The sequence below is a fragment of the Pleurodeles waltl genome, chromosome 3_2 (assembly GCF_031143425.1).
Source record: "Pleurodeles waltl isolate 20211129_DDA chromosome 3_2, aPleWal1.hap1.20221129, whole genome shotgun sequence".
Classification (NCBI taxonomy): Eukaryota; Metazoa; Chordata; class Amphibia; order Caudata; family Salamandridae; genus Pleurodeles; species Pleurodeles waltl.
In genome coordinates, this window is record NC_090441.1 from 42,680,458 (window position 1) to 42,694,419 (window position 13,962).

The window sequence follows — 13,962 nt, forward strand, 5'->3', positions numbered from 1 at the left end:
ATATATATATATATATATATATATATCTCTGCCTCTCTCTCTCTGCCTCTCTCTGTGCACCTTGCCTGATTACACTCCTGACTGATCTTTGCTGCAGATCTGGATGCTTTGCTGATGAAGAATCTCTGAATGCTGATCCTTGGAGAGGCATATCTCTCTCAGCTGATTGCCATTTCCCTTGACATGTCCCTTTTTACAGAATAGAATCTCACTCTTTTTTCGAGCTAGTATTCTATAGTTCGAGATATGTATTTTTTTCAAATTATTTTTGTCTCCTTTTGTATTTTGGCCAGCATATGTTTGTCCCCACATATGAATTTCCTAATTTGGTTAGCTGTAGGGACCACCTATGTTCAGCCTACAAATGTGCATACTCAGCTTAATTGAACTTGACATATGTTGATACAATCTGACCTGAGATATATTTCTGTATCTCAGATAATTTTATTAATGATATGCCGGATTCTTTGTGAATGCCTAATTGTGTTAATACTAACTTGTTTCATCACTTTGGGCAGCCTATGGTGATCATATATCTTTACATTTTGATTTTACGCATTGTTTTTATAACACTAACTTTGTGGTTGTCAAATAAAGCTTTGAACTTCATTCTTGGTTGGAGTTTTTTCTTCTGTGGCCACTTTGGTCTTGGTGTCTAAATTGTTGGGGTGGTGTTGATGTAGAATTGCTGATGATTCACCATGATTCTTTCTGAGTCAAAAGGTCTGTTGACTTTGGTGAAGCGTTTGATTCCTGCGAAGGATAAAAACACGCTTGCCGACACCTTAGGGTGGGACACTACAGAGGCACTGTGCACAAGACTGATGAAAAAGGAGGGAGATACAGGGAGAGAATTACAGCTAGATAACCATGAATCATCATTAGTCACTGACTTGATCTGTTAGGAAACAACTGCTCTGAGAAGCTTTAGGGGTTGAAATCAGCCACATCACAATCTTTGCCCAAGCTCGGGTGACCTGGGAGTTAGGAATGAGGGACTCAACAGGGAACTATGGGCTTGCAACATGCTATATGGAAAAGAAATTGCAAGCATTATTACTGAATAGTATTTAAAAAAATGAGGCTAAGGAAGAAGCCCCTAGTGGGACATGGGAAACCTTTAAGACAGTGGTGATAGTCAAATGTATAAAACTGCAGGCAGAGGAGAGGAATATGGTCAATGTGGAAGAAGTGAGCTTGCTGAGACTCAAAAAATCATAAAAGGAAACCAGCATGGACCCCAACCCCCTACCACCACACTGCGTAACCTTTCCCATTCCAATGACAAGCACGCTAGAATAGGCTTCAACACTGGCAACTCATAGATATCTGGTGCTCACGGAACCTCGACACTCGAATATACTTCTTGTATTCTTTGCCTCACCACTTATATGTCAGAATTGACCAGTTTGTTGAGACAGCCAACTTGTTACAGTCCATCACACTCATGGATTATCTAGGTCACACTCACTCTGATTATAACTCCCAAAACTTGTGTATTGCATGGGACACGAATACATCCCTAGCTGGCACTTGCAGCCCATGGTGCTGGAAGACTCCCACTTTCGCACTTCTCTTAGTGTTGCTATCGGGAACGACTTTGAGTTAAACAGCAACACAGCTATGTCTAGACGGAGTGGAACGCATTTAAGGTAATCATCAGAGGTCACTCTCAAGGGGTAACATGGAACGTATGCAAGCAGCTCGAGAGCGACATCTCCAGTGCAGACGGCACAGGATCCACGACATCCCATTATGGTATTACGCTCCTCTGACGATTGCCTGCCCTATACGCAACATGACATACACACTGAACTAACAAATAAGTCACTACACCTTGTTATGCCAATCCATAATGGACAGTCACCCTGATGACATCAATGCCTTCCTCTCCACCATTACTCTACCCCACATCATGCCTGACCAACAAGCAGAATTAGACGATCCCATTACCCCTCTTGCAATTCAAGAAGCAATATGCGCCCTTGGAATGGGCAAGACTAGGGACAAGATGGCCTCCCATCTGAATTTTAGTATGCCTATGCCCCACTCCTTACAAACCTGTACAATGAAGCCCTCTCTGCCACCTGCCTCCCTGAATCCCTTCACAAAGCACTGCTCATCTCATTACCCATGCCAGACAGAGACCGCACAGCACTGGGTTCCTACAAGCTCTTGGCCTTGCTTATTACTGACTACAAAGTGCTGGCAAACATACATGCGGACACTCTGGCGTCTCTTGCTTCGACACGGGTCCATCTGGACCAGAACAAATGTGTCCTAGCCCGAAACACTTTCCTAAATTCACAGCATTTCTTCTGCATCTTAAAATACTACCCGCGCCAACGAGCCTGTGCTGGATGCTTAGTGTTGGAAGCTGAGAAGGCCTTTGATTCACTGGAACGGCCCTTCCTATTTGCCATGCTGCTGTAAAGCGCTTTCTTTTCCTGGTTAAGATTCTACACAGATCCAATCGCCAGGCTCAAGACTGGCTCCCTCATATCAGAACCCATTCACATATATTGAGGAATCCGCCAGGGCTGCCCACTTTCCCAACTCCTTTTCTCCCTTGCCATAGAGCCACTTAGAATTACTATAAGGAAGCAGAGTGCAGACTGGTGAATCCCTTTGGGAGACAATATCCACTCTCTTTATACGAATGTCTTTTTGGCGTACGCTCCCATTGTCAGTGACAGGACCCATTGCCCTCCTCAAGATGGTGGTCCTACTACCCAGTTTCCTCTATTGCTTTGTCAACCTGCCTATCTATATCCTCATTCCTTTCTTTTGCTTCTTCTTGAAATTGAAGCAGGAATTTATCTGGAGTGGTTCACACTGCGGGTTAGCATCATCAAAGCTTTATTTACCCACCAACCAAAAAGGGCTTGCTGTGCCGAATCTGGACAATACTACCTTGCTTCACAGGTTCAATGGGTAGCCAATGGCAGGGGGGACTACACATGTCAGATACTGCCATGCTAGCATGGTCACTACCAGCAGTTCTCCAATTATCTTGGTTGCAATAACCTGAGCTGGTGTTGCTGGGAGTAGCATACTGTTGCAAGTCTCGAGAAATCTACTCGCCCACTCGCTATGGTGAGTCAGATTTTATCAGGTTGAGCTCAATTTAGAACCTACTTGCCCATTCTGGCGAGTTGACAAAGAACAGGAGTTCTTTTCACTCAAAGTGAAGAAGAAATAAAATACCTTTAAATCATAGTTTTATCTTGTCACATTTGCTCAGAGAAAGAGGTCAGAAGTCAAGTTTACTTCTCTAACTGCAGAGTTTCAGGATTTTGTAAAGTGAACTGTCTGACCTGCTTTACAAAGAGTGTGAAATAAAAGGCTGCAGGCTGTCAGATTTTTCCTAACACACAACATTTAAAAAGCTGATAGGTCAACTGTACAAACATTTCAAACTAGATTCCAGTAGTTGTGACAGCCCACTGTATGCTTTGTTACCACCACTGTTTGTTACTCACATGTGCAATGATCCCATACGCACCGGTGATACTGCTGCTTGGTACTCCCAGGGAACATAATCACCTCGACGACAGAGCTCATCACCTGGCATGGCGCTGACTTGCAAACCCTGGGAGATCTCTATTGAGATGTCTCCCTCACACCATCTGATTCACTGTGGAAGTTGACTGGCTGCCCCCTAGTCAGTTTCTTCTACACACTTCAATGCTTGCTACACTGGGTGGCATATGGGGGGGGGGGGAAGACATGTCACACAAACCCCGACTCACCACACTCTACAATATCTTCATGTCATGGGCCCCGGCAGACGACTCATACATTGGTTTGCATAGTCGCTGCACATTCAAACAGCACCGCAGCTCCTATCTTTGTGTCACCACTGGAAGGACAACCAGGCCTGCCCCTGTCCAGACAAAGAATGGGCAGCATTACTAGAAAGCTATGTTTGTGTCCCTGAAATACCTGTTTCCGTCTTATCCAACTCTACATTGTACACAGGGCCTACCTCACCCCTGCCAAAATAAACTGTTATTTCCATTGCACAGATGTAGCCTGTCCTCAGCCTGATGCCGACCTTCTCAACGTGCTCTTTTTTTATACTAATTGGAGGGGACTGACATCCCTCTTCTTCCAGAGAATCAAGAAATTGAGTACTATATCTAGGTGGAAGGGGCACTTACGGTCATTCACAGTCTACAACAGAATAAAGCAGTGGGTCTGAATGGATGCACATTATTTTTTAATAAGACATTTAGAGACATCCTGGCTCTACATTCAGCAGCAGTATTTAATTCTGTTTTTCAAATGGGGCAGGTCATGCCATTTATGGAGGACTCCAATATTTTATTTATCCCAAATGAAGGCAAGAAAGTTTAAGAGTGCATATTTCTTATAGGACTTCTGTTACACAAGTGTTGATGCCAACATGGGTACAAAAAGTATAGCTTCTCACCGGAGCGTCTAATGCCATAGTGCATACATCCTGACCAGTCATGATTTTTGATGATAATAAGAAGTTCACATCTAAAACAAAAGTCCCGTTCTGAGGAAGGTATCAGCACAAATCCTTACCTCAGATTTCTGGTTAAGATGGTCCTGAGCAGTTTGATAGAGAACTGTGACTAAAGTTCACCCAACTAAAGGTTTTCTGGTAAACAGCAATTAAGTTGAACAATTTGTGGTTGGCAGGGAAACTTATCATGGCTGCCTGCTCGCAGCCTTTGTTTTTCTTTCTTTCTTTTTTTTTTCCTCTCTCTCTCTCCCTCTCCTAGCATTCGGATTACGAAGGAACATAGTGATTAAAAGTAAACCATTTCAATCAGACAAAAACAAAGTCCCTTTATTTGTAGACAACAGAATATTGGCTGTTTCGGACCAAAAGAGGTCTATAAACAGAAAGAGTTTGGGAACTAGGAGTTTACTGTAGTCTCTGGGTTCATAAATGTTGGCTGTGATGCTACCTGAGAACTCAGCAGCAACTGTTAGCCAGTGTTCAGTCTTTAAATCGGTCAAGGAAGATCACTTATTTGAGAGTATTTATGTCATCTTCACTTCACTCGATGTATTATACTTATGTTCCCAGTTTGGCTGACAAACTGAAAAAAAAAACCTTATGTGGTAACAGCACCTCTTTCAGTCTTGTCTCGGTATGGTGGCATACTACCTAGCCTACTATGCCTGTTTCCAGAGACTGCTGAATGACATGCTTAGGGTACAGAAACTGTGCACTGACTTTCAGGTGGACACCAACGAGTAAAAGGTGGTTGGCGATGTCCAATATTAGGGCCTGTGAAAAAGCAGTGGGCCCTTAAGAACCAGGCAATATTGGGTTGACCTCTGTGGTACACTATCTGATGACACGAAAGAGACAGACCCAGAAACCTTTACACTAGCCAGGTCACAAGAAACCTGATGGAAGTTTATGACAGACTACCAGTCTAGCTGCCATGTACTACAAATCTTTCTACACAGATGCATTAGACCGCAACTATTAGTTCGCACTACCTAGGTTTCAAACAAAGAGATTTGCAAAATGCAGGGATGGTCGATGCAACTGCCCTTCACCCTCCAAAGGGGAAATGGGGGCACATGATGAAATCTATTAATAAGTTTCAAACTAGATAAATCAGGCCATTTGTCTTACTCCCAGATCTGGTAATGGGTGAGGACTACAGAAACCAGAACGGCAGGATTAGGGTCACACCATTTAATATGTTTTTTTTAACTAATACCATATCTAGGGAGCTCATCCCCATTCTTTACTAACACTTACAGCCTGATTTAGATCTCGGCGGATGGAATTCTCCGTCACAGACGTGACAGATATCCCGTCCGCTGTATTACGATCTCTATAGGATATAATTGTACTATAACGGCAGACAGGATGTCTGTCAAGGTTGTGATGGAGTATTTCCCTCAGCCAAGATCTAAATCAGGCCCTAAGTGGGATCTTCCAAGTTTGAGAATCACCATCTAGGGTACAATGGGGTAAACCCATGAACGCCGAAATCTCACTGGAACAATGAGAGCAACCATAGGAGATTCATGGGAAGACTGTTTATAAAAACAAAATATTAAAAATAGTTTTCATAATTTTATAATGATCAAATATTTGCATGTTTTCACATCTACTAGCACAGATGTGATAGCTGCATTAAGGTATTAGGGGGCAGCAGAACACCTCCTTTAGGTGGCTGAGTGACTCAGGCCAGGTACTGTTCTTGTTCACTGCTTAACCTTGCCAGCAGCTCAATTGAGCTTTTAAATGTATTTTTTTTTTTTTTTTTATTATCTTAGGCATCGACAATGTAATTAACACAATGCCAAGGGTAACACAGCATAAGATGATCAAAAGTTACAAATTACAATCAAACATATGAAGTTAGTTAGTGGAAGGAGGTGGCAATATGAGCTAGGGCGATCGCACGGGAACATGGCAGCCAGCTAGTTCTGCTGACCGCGAGTCCCCATCCTCTCGCCGCCCGCACTGGAGGCTCTCTCACCTCTCCTGCGGCTTCGCACGGCTCCTTGAGTCCTCAGAGACGCGTCCAATACGCGATTGGACCGCCCACGACGGATGGGCGCCCCGCGGCCAGGGGATCCCATCAGGCAGGCTGAGGCAGCGCAACGCCTCTCCCTGTCTTCTCCACCACGCTGTCTGCAGGTGGCCTGGCCGATCTGCCGGAGCAGAGGGGCGGTGGCCAGGTTACATTACCGGGGTGGCTGGGGCAGAGTCAGCACAGGCTCTCCCCCACCATTGTTTCCGGCTGAAGCAGGAGCTGGGCAGAAGCCTGCCATTAGAGCCCTCTGTTGTTAAGAATTCCTCTAGGACCAGCCAGGCCGCCCTGGGGTGGCAATTCTGCATGACCCCCAGACGTTTATTAAGGCCTGGGGCCAGGACACGGCAGCAGGGGCAGAAATTATCCACTTCCAGGCCTGGATTGGACCAGTTGGGCCCCCTGCCAGCCACATCTAACTCTCTGGTAGATACTGGGCTCAGGAGCAACCGCGCTAATAGAGGTAAGCCCCCAATTTATTAACAATATCTGCATTCTGTGAGGGGGGGGGCACCTTCTCAAAGCAATAAAGCCCTACTTGCTGGAGATAGCAGAGAAACAGGAGCCACTTCGAAAACTAACATTAAGAAAACTAAAATCACCCCTTCACTCAGGTCTTTTTTTCAGGTATACGAGCAGACTGATACCCCCACGCTACAGAGTATGTCTACCCCCATGGCAAATATGGATGCTGCTACAGCAGAGAAAGCATCTACCCGTCAGATTCATTACAGAGTTCAGTTATTCAAGAGACAAGGCAAATTATGCCAAGTGGGGGGACTCCACAGTATCACAGGAGATGGAGGTACCACGGAACAGTATAACCTACACGGACTCTTTACTCCAATCCATTTTGCAAGAGATGAGAAATAAATTTTCTATATCTGAGTCTAATCAGGTTAAAATCCAAGGAGTCTGCGATAGTCTTGATGCTAAAATTACCAATCTGATGGAGTGACTAGGGGCTATGGAGTCCACCATAGGGGGCTTACAGACTGAAGTGGAGGCCAATAGGCAAGAGCTTTACACCTTAAAACAAAAAGAGAAAGACCTGAGGGAAAAAAGTAGAATCCTTGGAGAACCACTGCAGATGGAACAACCTTAGGTTTTTTAAGATTCCGGAGGGAATGGAAGGAGATAATATTAAAGGCCTCATTATAGCCTTAATTAAAGAACATATTCCCACGGTAGCCGCCACTGATCTGGACTTGGAAATACAGAGGGCCCATCGGGATCCTTTTAGGAGAAATCCCAACAGAGATAAACCTAGGAAGGTTCTGGTTAACTTTGCCTCTTACTAAGTGAAGGAGCAGGCTCTTAAAGTACAGGGCTTTAAACATGATGGCTGGTCTTTTTCAGTTAGGTCCGACATGTCTAGCGCAACTCAAGATCGACGATGGGAGATGGGGAAGCATATGCAGGAGATTAAAACCGTAGGTGCCACTTCTCAACTGAGGGTTCCGGCCACCCTAAGGATAATGTGGAGGAATAAACATATGAAGTTAGCCCATACAGGAGTACGTATTCGTTTATGGAACAAGAGCAGCACCTCAGCGTTACTAAAAGACACCTGACTCAAAGGGAGTGCATCGGAGTGGCCCATAGGGCTTGGGATACTGAGCTTTTAAAACTAATGTGTACTTAAGCCAATCTCCGCAGTGCCGCCATTCTTGATTACTATGTGCCACTGAGACCTCACCTTCTTGTCCCCAGTCATCCCTCCTTGCTTTCTAATGCATTTAACCATATTCTCACTGCCTTGAAATTCAGCTAGAGATAGAAAGTCTGCAGATAACTTCCATAAGTTTCAAAAACATGCGCAAAATGTTTAAAATATTTGTGGGACTGAGGAAATCTTCAGCAAAAAAAGAATTGGGCTGCAGATTTGGACTGACCTTTACCGCCCACCTTCATAAATGCAGTGATGTAAGGAGCAACTGTGATATATTTACTGAGATTCACATGTTGGAACCAGCAGACATGGTAGAGTTCCTATTCCCCGAATTAACAAAAGTATGTAATTGCTTGCAAATTACAAGTCACTTGTGGCTGAGGTCCCTTCTCGTCCTACAATTGGTTAAGTCTGTAGATAAATTCAGTTTGTAGCGTGTAACACCATCATTTCTTCTTATCGCTGCACCATACGGTGAGTGAACTTTTGGTCGACGGCATAGATTAATTCATCACAGCAGTCTTAAACTGCCAGAGCTGTATTAGGGAACATATGACAAGGAAACTGGTTCAAAATTAACTTATTTTAATGTATCAACTATAATTACGCCACTCAGGGTGATCCAATGTACCTTATAGGAATACTGTACAGTGCTAATAACATGCTGTCACTCTTACACATACCAAGCTCAGAAACTTTTTGTGTTATGTTGCCACTGCCTGTTTGTCAGGCAAATTAGTATGAAATTAGCGACACAATGTTTGCAGGTTTCTGTTGCATATTTAATTTTACAATTAAATGCTCTATCACATTCCATGCTCTGGCTGAAGAGCGTGATCATGCCAGCCAGGTCCAGTCCACTGTGCGGCACCAATTCCATTAAAGTCTTAACACACTAGCTAAGTTGTCCTGCCTGCTCCACTGTCTTATCCACAGAAACACCGAAGGTGGAAGACAGCTGCAGCTTGGTCACTGTAGCGTTTGTTTGTTTTTTCTTAGCAACTTCTTTCAAGAATTTTGTTCCTTACACACCACCAAAACTCAGCAGTGGCTATGACATGCAGGTAGTGCCCTTCAGACTGTGATGGATGCACTGCAGTAATCCTCATCACGTGGAAAAGAACAGAAGGTGTAAAAAAAAAAAAAAAAGGGCTATAACACAGCCAGCATTGACCGTGTCATAGCATTTCTTTTCAGAAGAACTAGTACCTGAATCACAGGGCTAGCATCGAATGGCCAGCGGAGGGACACTAACCAAACATGATTTATCTGTGATTGATCTGTGCACCACAGGAAGAACAGGAAGTGACAAATGGCAATTGCTGACCAATTAAAAGGCAACAAAGAGTGACAACGATGCCAATGAATGGTAAGTAATGGGAGGGTTCCAAGCCCATTATTGAATAAAAGAGTCTTGGAGGCGAGAGCGCATGCACTAGCGCATGCTCAAGCAGCCGAAACCTAAAGATCACCAAAGCCCACAGGCATGTCCAAGTGTATAGAAGAAATCCACAGACAGAAGCGCAAAGAAGATAACCTTTTGTGGGGCAGAGAGAGATTTCTGTGTGTAACAACAGAGGACTGAGTCAGCTGACAACTCTCACTCATTGTTACCTGTCATCTACTGTACTTTCAGTTCCTTATTTAACCTAAAAATCCTTATGTCAAACTCTTCATGTAACAGTCTTTATGGGCCCGAAGTCTTTTTTAGGTCTGTGGCTAATTTCCATGTGTCTTCTGTAGTGGCCTCCCTCACACGGCTCAGCAGTCCTAGAGTTTATATCTACGCACTTTCTTAGTTTTACAATCTCCTCCCAGTGCCCACACTTACAGGGTTCTTCATAAGCCGCTCCAACTTCAGTCGTTGCTCCTCAATAGCATTCTTTGGTATAACTAGTTGCTGCGGTGGTTTCTTAGGCCGAGGGGGCTTCGGCTCAGTTGAATGAGCGGCCATGATTCCACAGTATATTCAGAGTTGAACAACTGTTAATGACAGAAAGGAACAAGTTGGTTTTGGATGGATTTGCTATCAATGAGGCTGCAAATAGCTAGTGTGATGAGAAAAGCAACAAAAATAAAGTTTTAAAGCAGTGTCCAGGAAAACAAACTATTGAGTGCTAATTTAGCCTACAATAATATACCCATAATGCTTATGGACAAACTAGCTTACCAATCCTGCATTTTCCTATGCAACACATTGAGTTTGTAGGTTAAAAATGTTCTTGTCACCCACCAATATTTAGTTGTGGGCCTGGCCCTTACACCCAAGAGCCAATTGTGAGCACTCACCAGCCAACAGTAACGTCTAACTCCATTTAAACTTACAGTCTAACCCACTCCTGAGAAGGGCACCCACCCCTCTCGGCCACTTTGCAGTAACCACGAGTGTAACCAAAAACTTTTTGTTAACCTGTGGTGCGCTACACTTCCCCACTGCACCATGGTGTACGCTGGAGTACCAAATCAGCAGAAGGGCTGCACTTTTGACTAAGGCCAAGGCTCAGAGAAGGTGCGTTTTTCCATGGAAATAGAAATTACTGTTACAAGCTCTGTTTGTGGGCTCCTTGTTTAAAGCAGCAATTTTTGCGAGATGGACTTCATCATGCAGTGGGGTGAAGAAAATTTTTATAATAGTTTCCTGCACTTTTGCCAGCTGGGTGAGGGAACACCATTGAAAAGGACCAACGCAAAATATTCTAGGGAATTACTACCCTTAGCAGCATTTGTAATACAAATTACCCAAAAGACTGCAGAAACTCCAGTACTACATTTCTAACTGGAAATAAGATGTGTAAGCAACACAGAAACTGAAAATCACTATTCTGTGTTGATTCAATGAAGGAGCATTCGATTACATAAATATCCAAGCAATGAAACATCTAGATTTAACTCACCATTGCAGTTTTAACACAGTGTAAGTAGCATACAAACATTTATTTAATTTGACACGCATGTAACATTCTGAAAAGTCAACTGGTGTTTTTAAATGATGTACGCTGCAGGTGAATTTGCAGAGATTTCAAATGGTGAGAAGCCAAATTCTGCTGTACGTGTACAACATACTGTGGTAATTTTGTAGAAAGATCAGTTTACCAATTAAAACCACATAATTGAGGTTGGAGATGGGGTGGAGAACAGAGTTCAGCTGTTACCCACCTCACTTCACCACTGCAGCTGACAAATGAAGAGCAAACCTCATTGTACCTACCACCACCCAAGCTGCCCACACCACCTGGTTGACTGAACATGTTAAAATTTAAGGTGTTCAGAATGGAGGATGTTTGCTTTTTTAATACGTTATGATGTAATTACATCTGTCTGATGCTTCACTTTGCAGAAAGTGTAAAGGATGCGGGGTCCGAGATGTGTTTCTTTGAGAAATGCTGGCCTCTTTTTTCCACACACCTGCTTCCCAAGTATGGGTGAGTGTAGACGGCCAATGCGATTATTTGGAGGTAGACCATAGACATTCTTTCGTGAAAACAGCCCCTTCACAAGTCATAACGGCCCATCAGGACAAAAAGATCACTCCCCAAACAATTCCAAAGGATACCTGGATGATGTGCACGTAGTGCCCCCTATTCAGCTGTAAGGGCATACCACATTATCAGTAGTAGCAGTGAAGATCATGCACTCATTAATAAACATGGATTAACACAGGTTAAACACGTGTTTAAAGGTCTGACTCACTGCCCAGTGTCAGATCTTGCAAGGAACTTTGAAACCCGGGCATCTTAAGGATTTGCGAGGCCCTGGGCAAGATATATTTTGGGGCTTTCCGTTTGCAAACCACTATAAATGTATTACAACTTTTTGGCTCGTTCAAACCCTTGTGATGCCAAACAATATTGAATTATATGGTAAAACTTCAAGAACAGGGCCATGTAAAACAGCCAAAAGCTCAAGCTGTCCGCTAGCCCAACAGTACCAAAGAAAGCACGAACAAGAGTTGATGGAGCCATTTCTTTTTGAGTTTGAATTAAAATGCTTTTTACTTGCAATATCAATATTTTATGTGGAATTCAGTGCCTAACTTGCTCGTTACTCACATGGTAGGAAACATATGCTAAGGGTGACCTGTTAGCTGTTTAGTGAACTAGTCACTAGTGCATAATATTAAAGTGAGATATGTACATAGTGCTTTAAATTCTAGCTTCGATTGCTGAATATTTGTAATCACAAACATATATATTTCAAGCAAAAGGTCAGAGTTATCGTTTCAGAGGCGCACTCAGCTGCCGGTACTGGTAACGAAGGAGACCACCCTCGAAATTATTTTTTTGATACTATATATATATATATATATATATATATATATATATATATATATATATATATATATGTGGAGAGAGAGAGAGAAAGAATCATTCACTATTGGTGTTTTTGCTGCAGCAGTTAAAGTCAAAGCGCTACTCTGATAATTTTCATCTTTTCATTGGTAAAAATCTAATAACTTTCTCCAAATTTCTGTTCCCATGCTTTTTCTCTTTTCTCCTTTATATGTGAGCACTTCTTTGGTTAGACAGTAACATGCAACCCTGCCAAGTAAGAGAAATGGCACTGGGTACAATCTGAGAGATGTACAGGGACATATATATATATATATATATATATTATGACGAAATACATGAAATAGAGGGAGAAGGTGTAGAGATAGAGATGATATAGAAACATATATGGGGGAGAGAGAAAGGTAAGGTGAACAAAGAAAGGTGAGGTAACTGAAAGATAAGGAGAGGTAGAAAAAGGAAGATCTATGTAGGGAAAAACAGGCAGAGAAATAGATCAAAGTTTTAGAGTCTGCTAGAGGGGTAGAGAAAGGAAGAAATGGGTGGAAGAAATGGAGAGGCAGCAGAGTACAGTACTTCAAGGGGTGAGGTTGAGAGAATGTAGAAAAGGGTGAATTAGAACTAAGTAATGGCAGCAAGAGGTAGATGTAGACAGACTGGAGGAAAAAGAACAAGATGAAAAGTAGAAAGGGGAAATTGAAAAGAGGTACAGAAGAATTGGTCTAGTAAGAGTAGTGGAGAAGACAGCTAAGTACAGTAAGGGGTGAAATGTAGAGGGAGAATTGTGTGTAGTGAAAAGAGGAAAAAGAGAAAACATGGAACAGAGAAAGAAACGAGACTTATACAGAGGTAGAAAGTTGTGAGACAGAAAATGATGAAGTGATGTTGAGATAGAGAGATATACAAAGAAAAAGGAAGTGTGAGATAGTTGAGATGGAGGGGTGAGTTAAAATGGAGAAGGAGCTCCAGATGTTTTTGTGCATATGAGGGAGAGAGGCCCAGGCAGAAGCAAAGGAGTTGATGATAGAGAAAAACAGCTAGAGAAATAGAAGTTGACAGAAGGATATATTGCCAGGGAGGGGTGAGTTAGACAAAGGTTGGGGGTAAAGAGATCTGAGATAGAGAACATTTTAAGAGACAAGATTAAGGAGATATGGTAAGGTGATAAAGGAGAGAGAAACGATACAAAAAGCCTGAGAAAAACCACCTGTTGCCTGAGAGTGTGAGGGTTAAGGCTGGGCAGGCCAGACATGCACATAAAGGGGTAGACATAGATTTTTAGCACAAGATGGGTAGCAACAGAAACTGCTTTGTTGAGTTGCGCACGGAGGAGAAAGCAGCATACAGCCATATTATTAACAAGCATTTTCAATGCAACGGGTCTTGCATTTGCTCGAGTTAGAGCTATTAGCGTTGTAAAGAAAAAAAAAAAAAACACAGCACGATCGCACTATGTAAAATG

General features: G+C 42.9%; 1 protein-coding gene across 1 annotated transcript in view; it reads right to left on the minus strand.

Moving 5' to 3' along the window:
* PRKRIP1 (PRKR interacting protein 1) overlaps positions 1 to 13,962 on the minus strand; it is a 78,359-nt gene that overhangs the window by 57,080 nt on the left and 7,317 nt on the right. The window contains exon 2 of the mRNA XM_069226704.1: positions 10,043 to 10,194. Coding sequence (XP_069082805.1) covers positions 10,043 to 10,165 — 123 coding nt within the window. The 5' untranslated portion in view covers positions 10,166 to 10,194. The remainder of the gene's footprint in view (positions 1 to 10,042; positions 10,195 to 13,962) is intronic.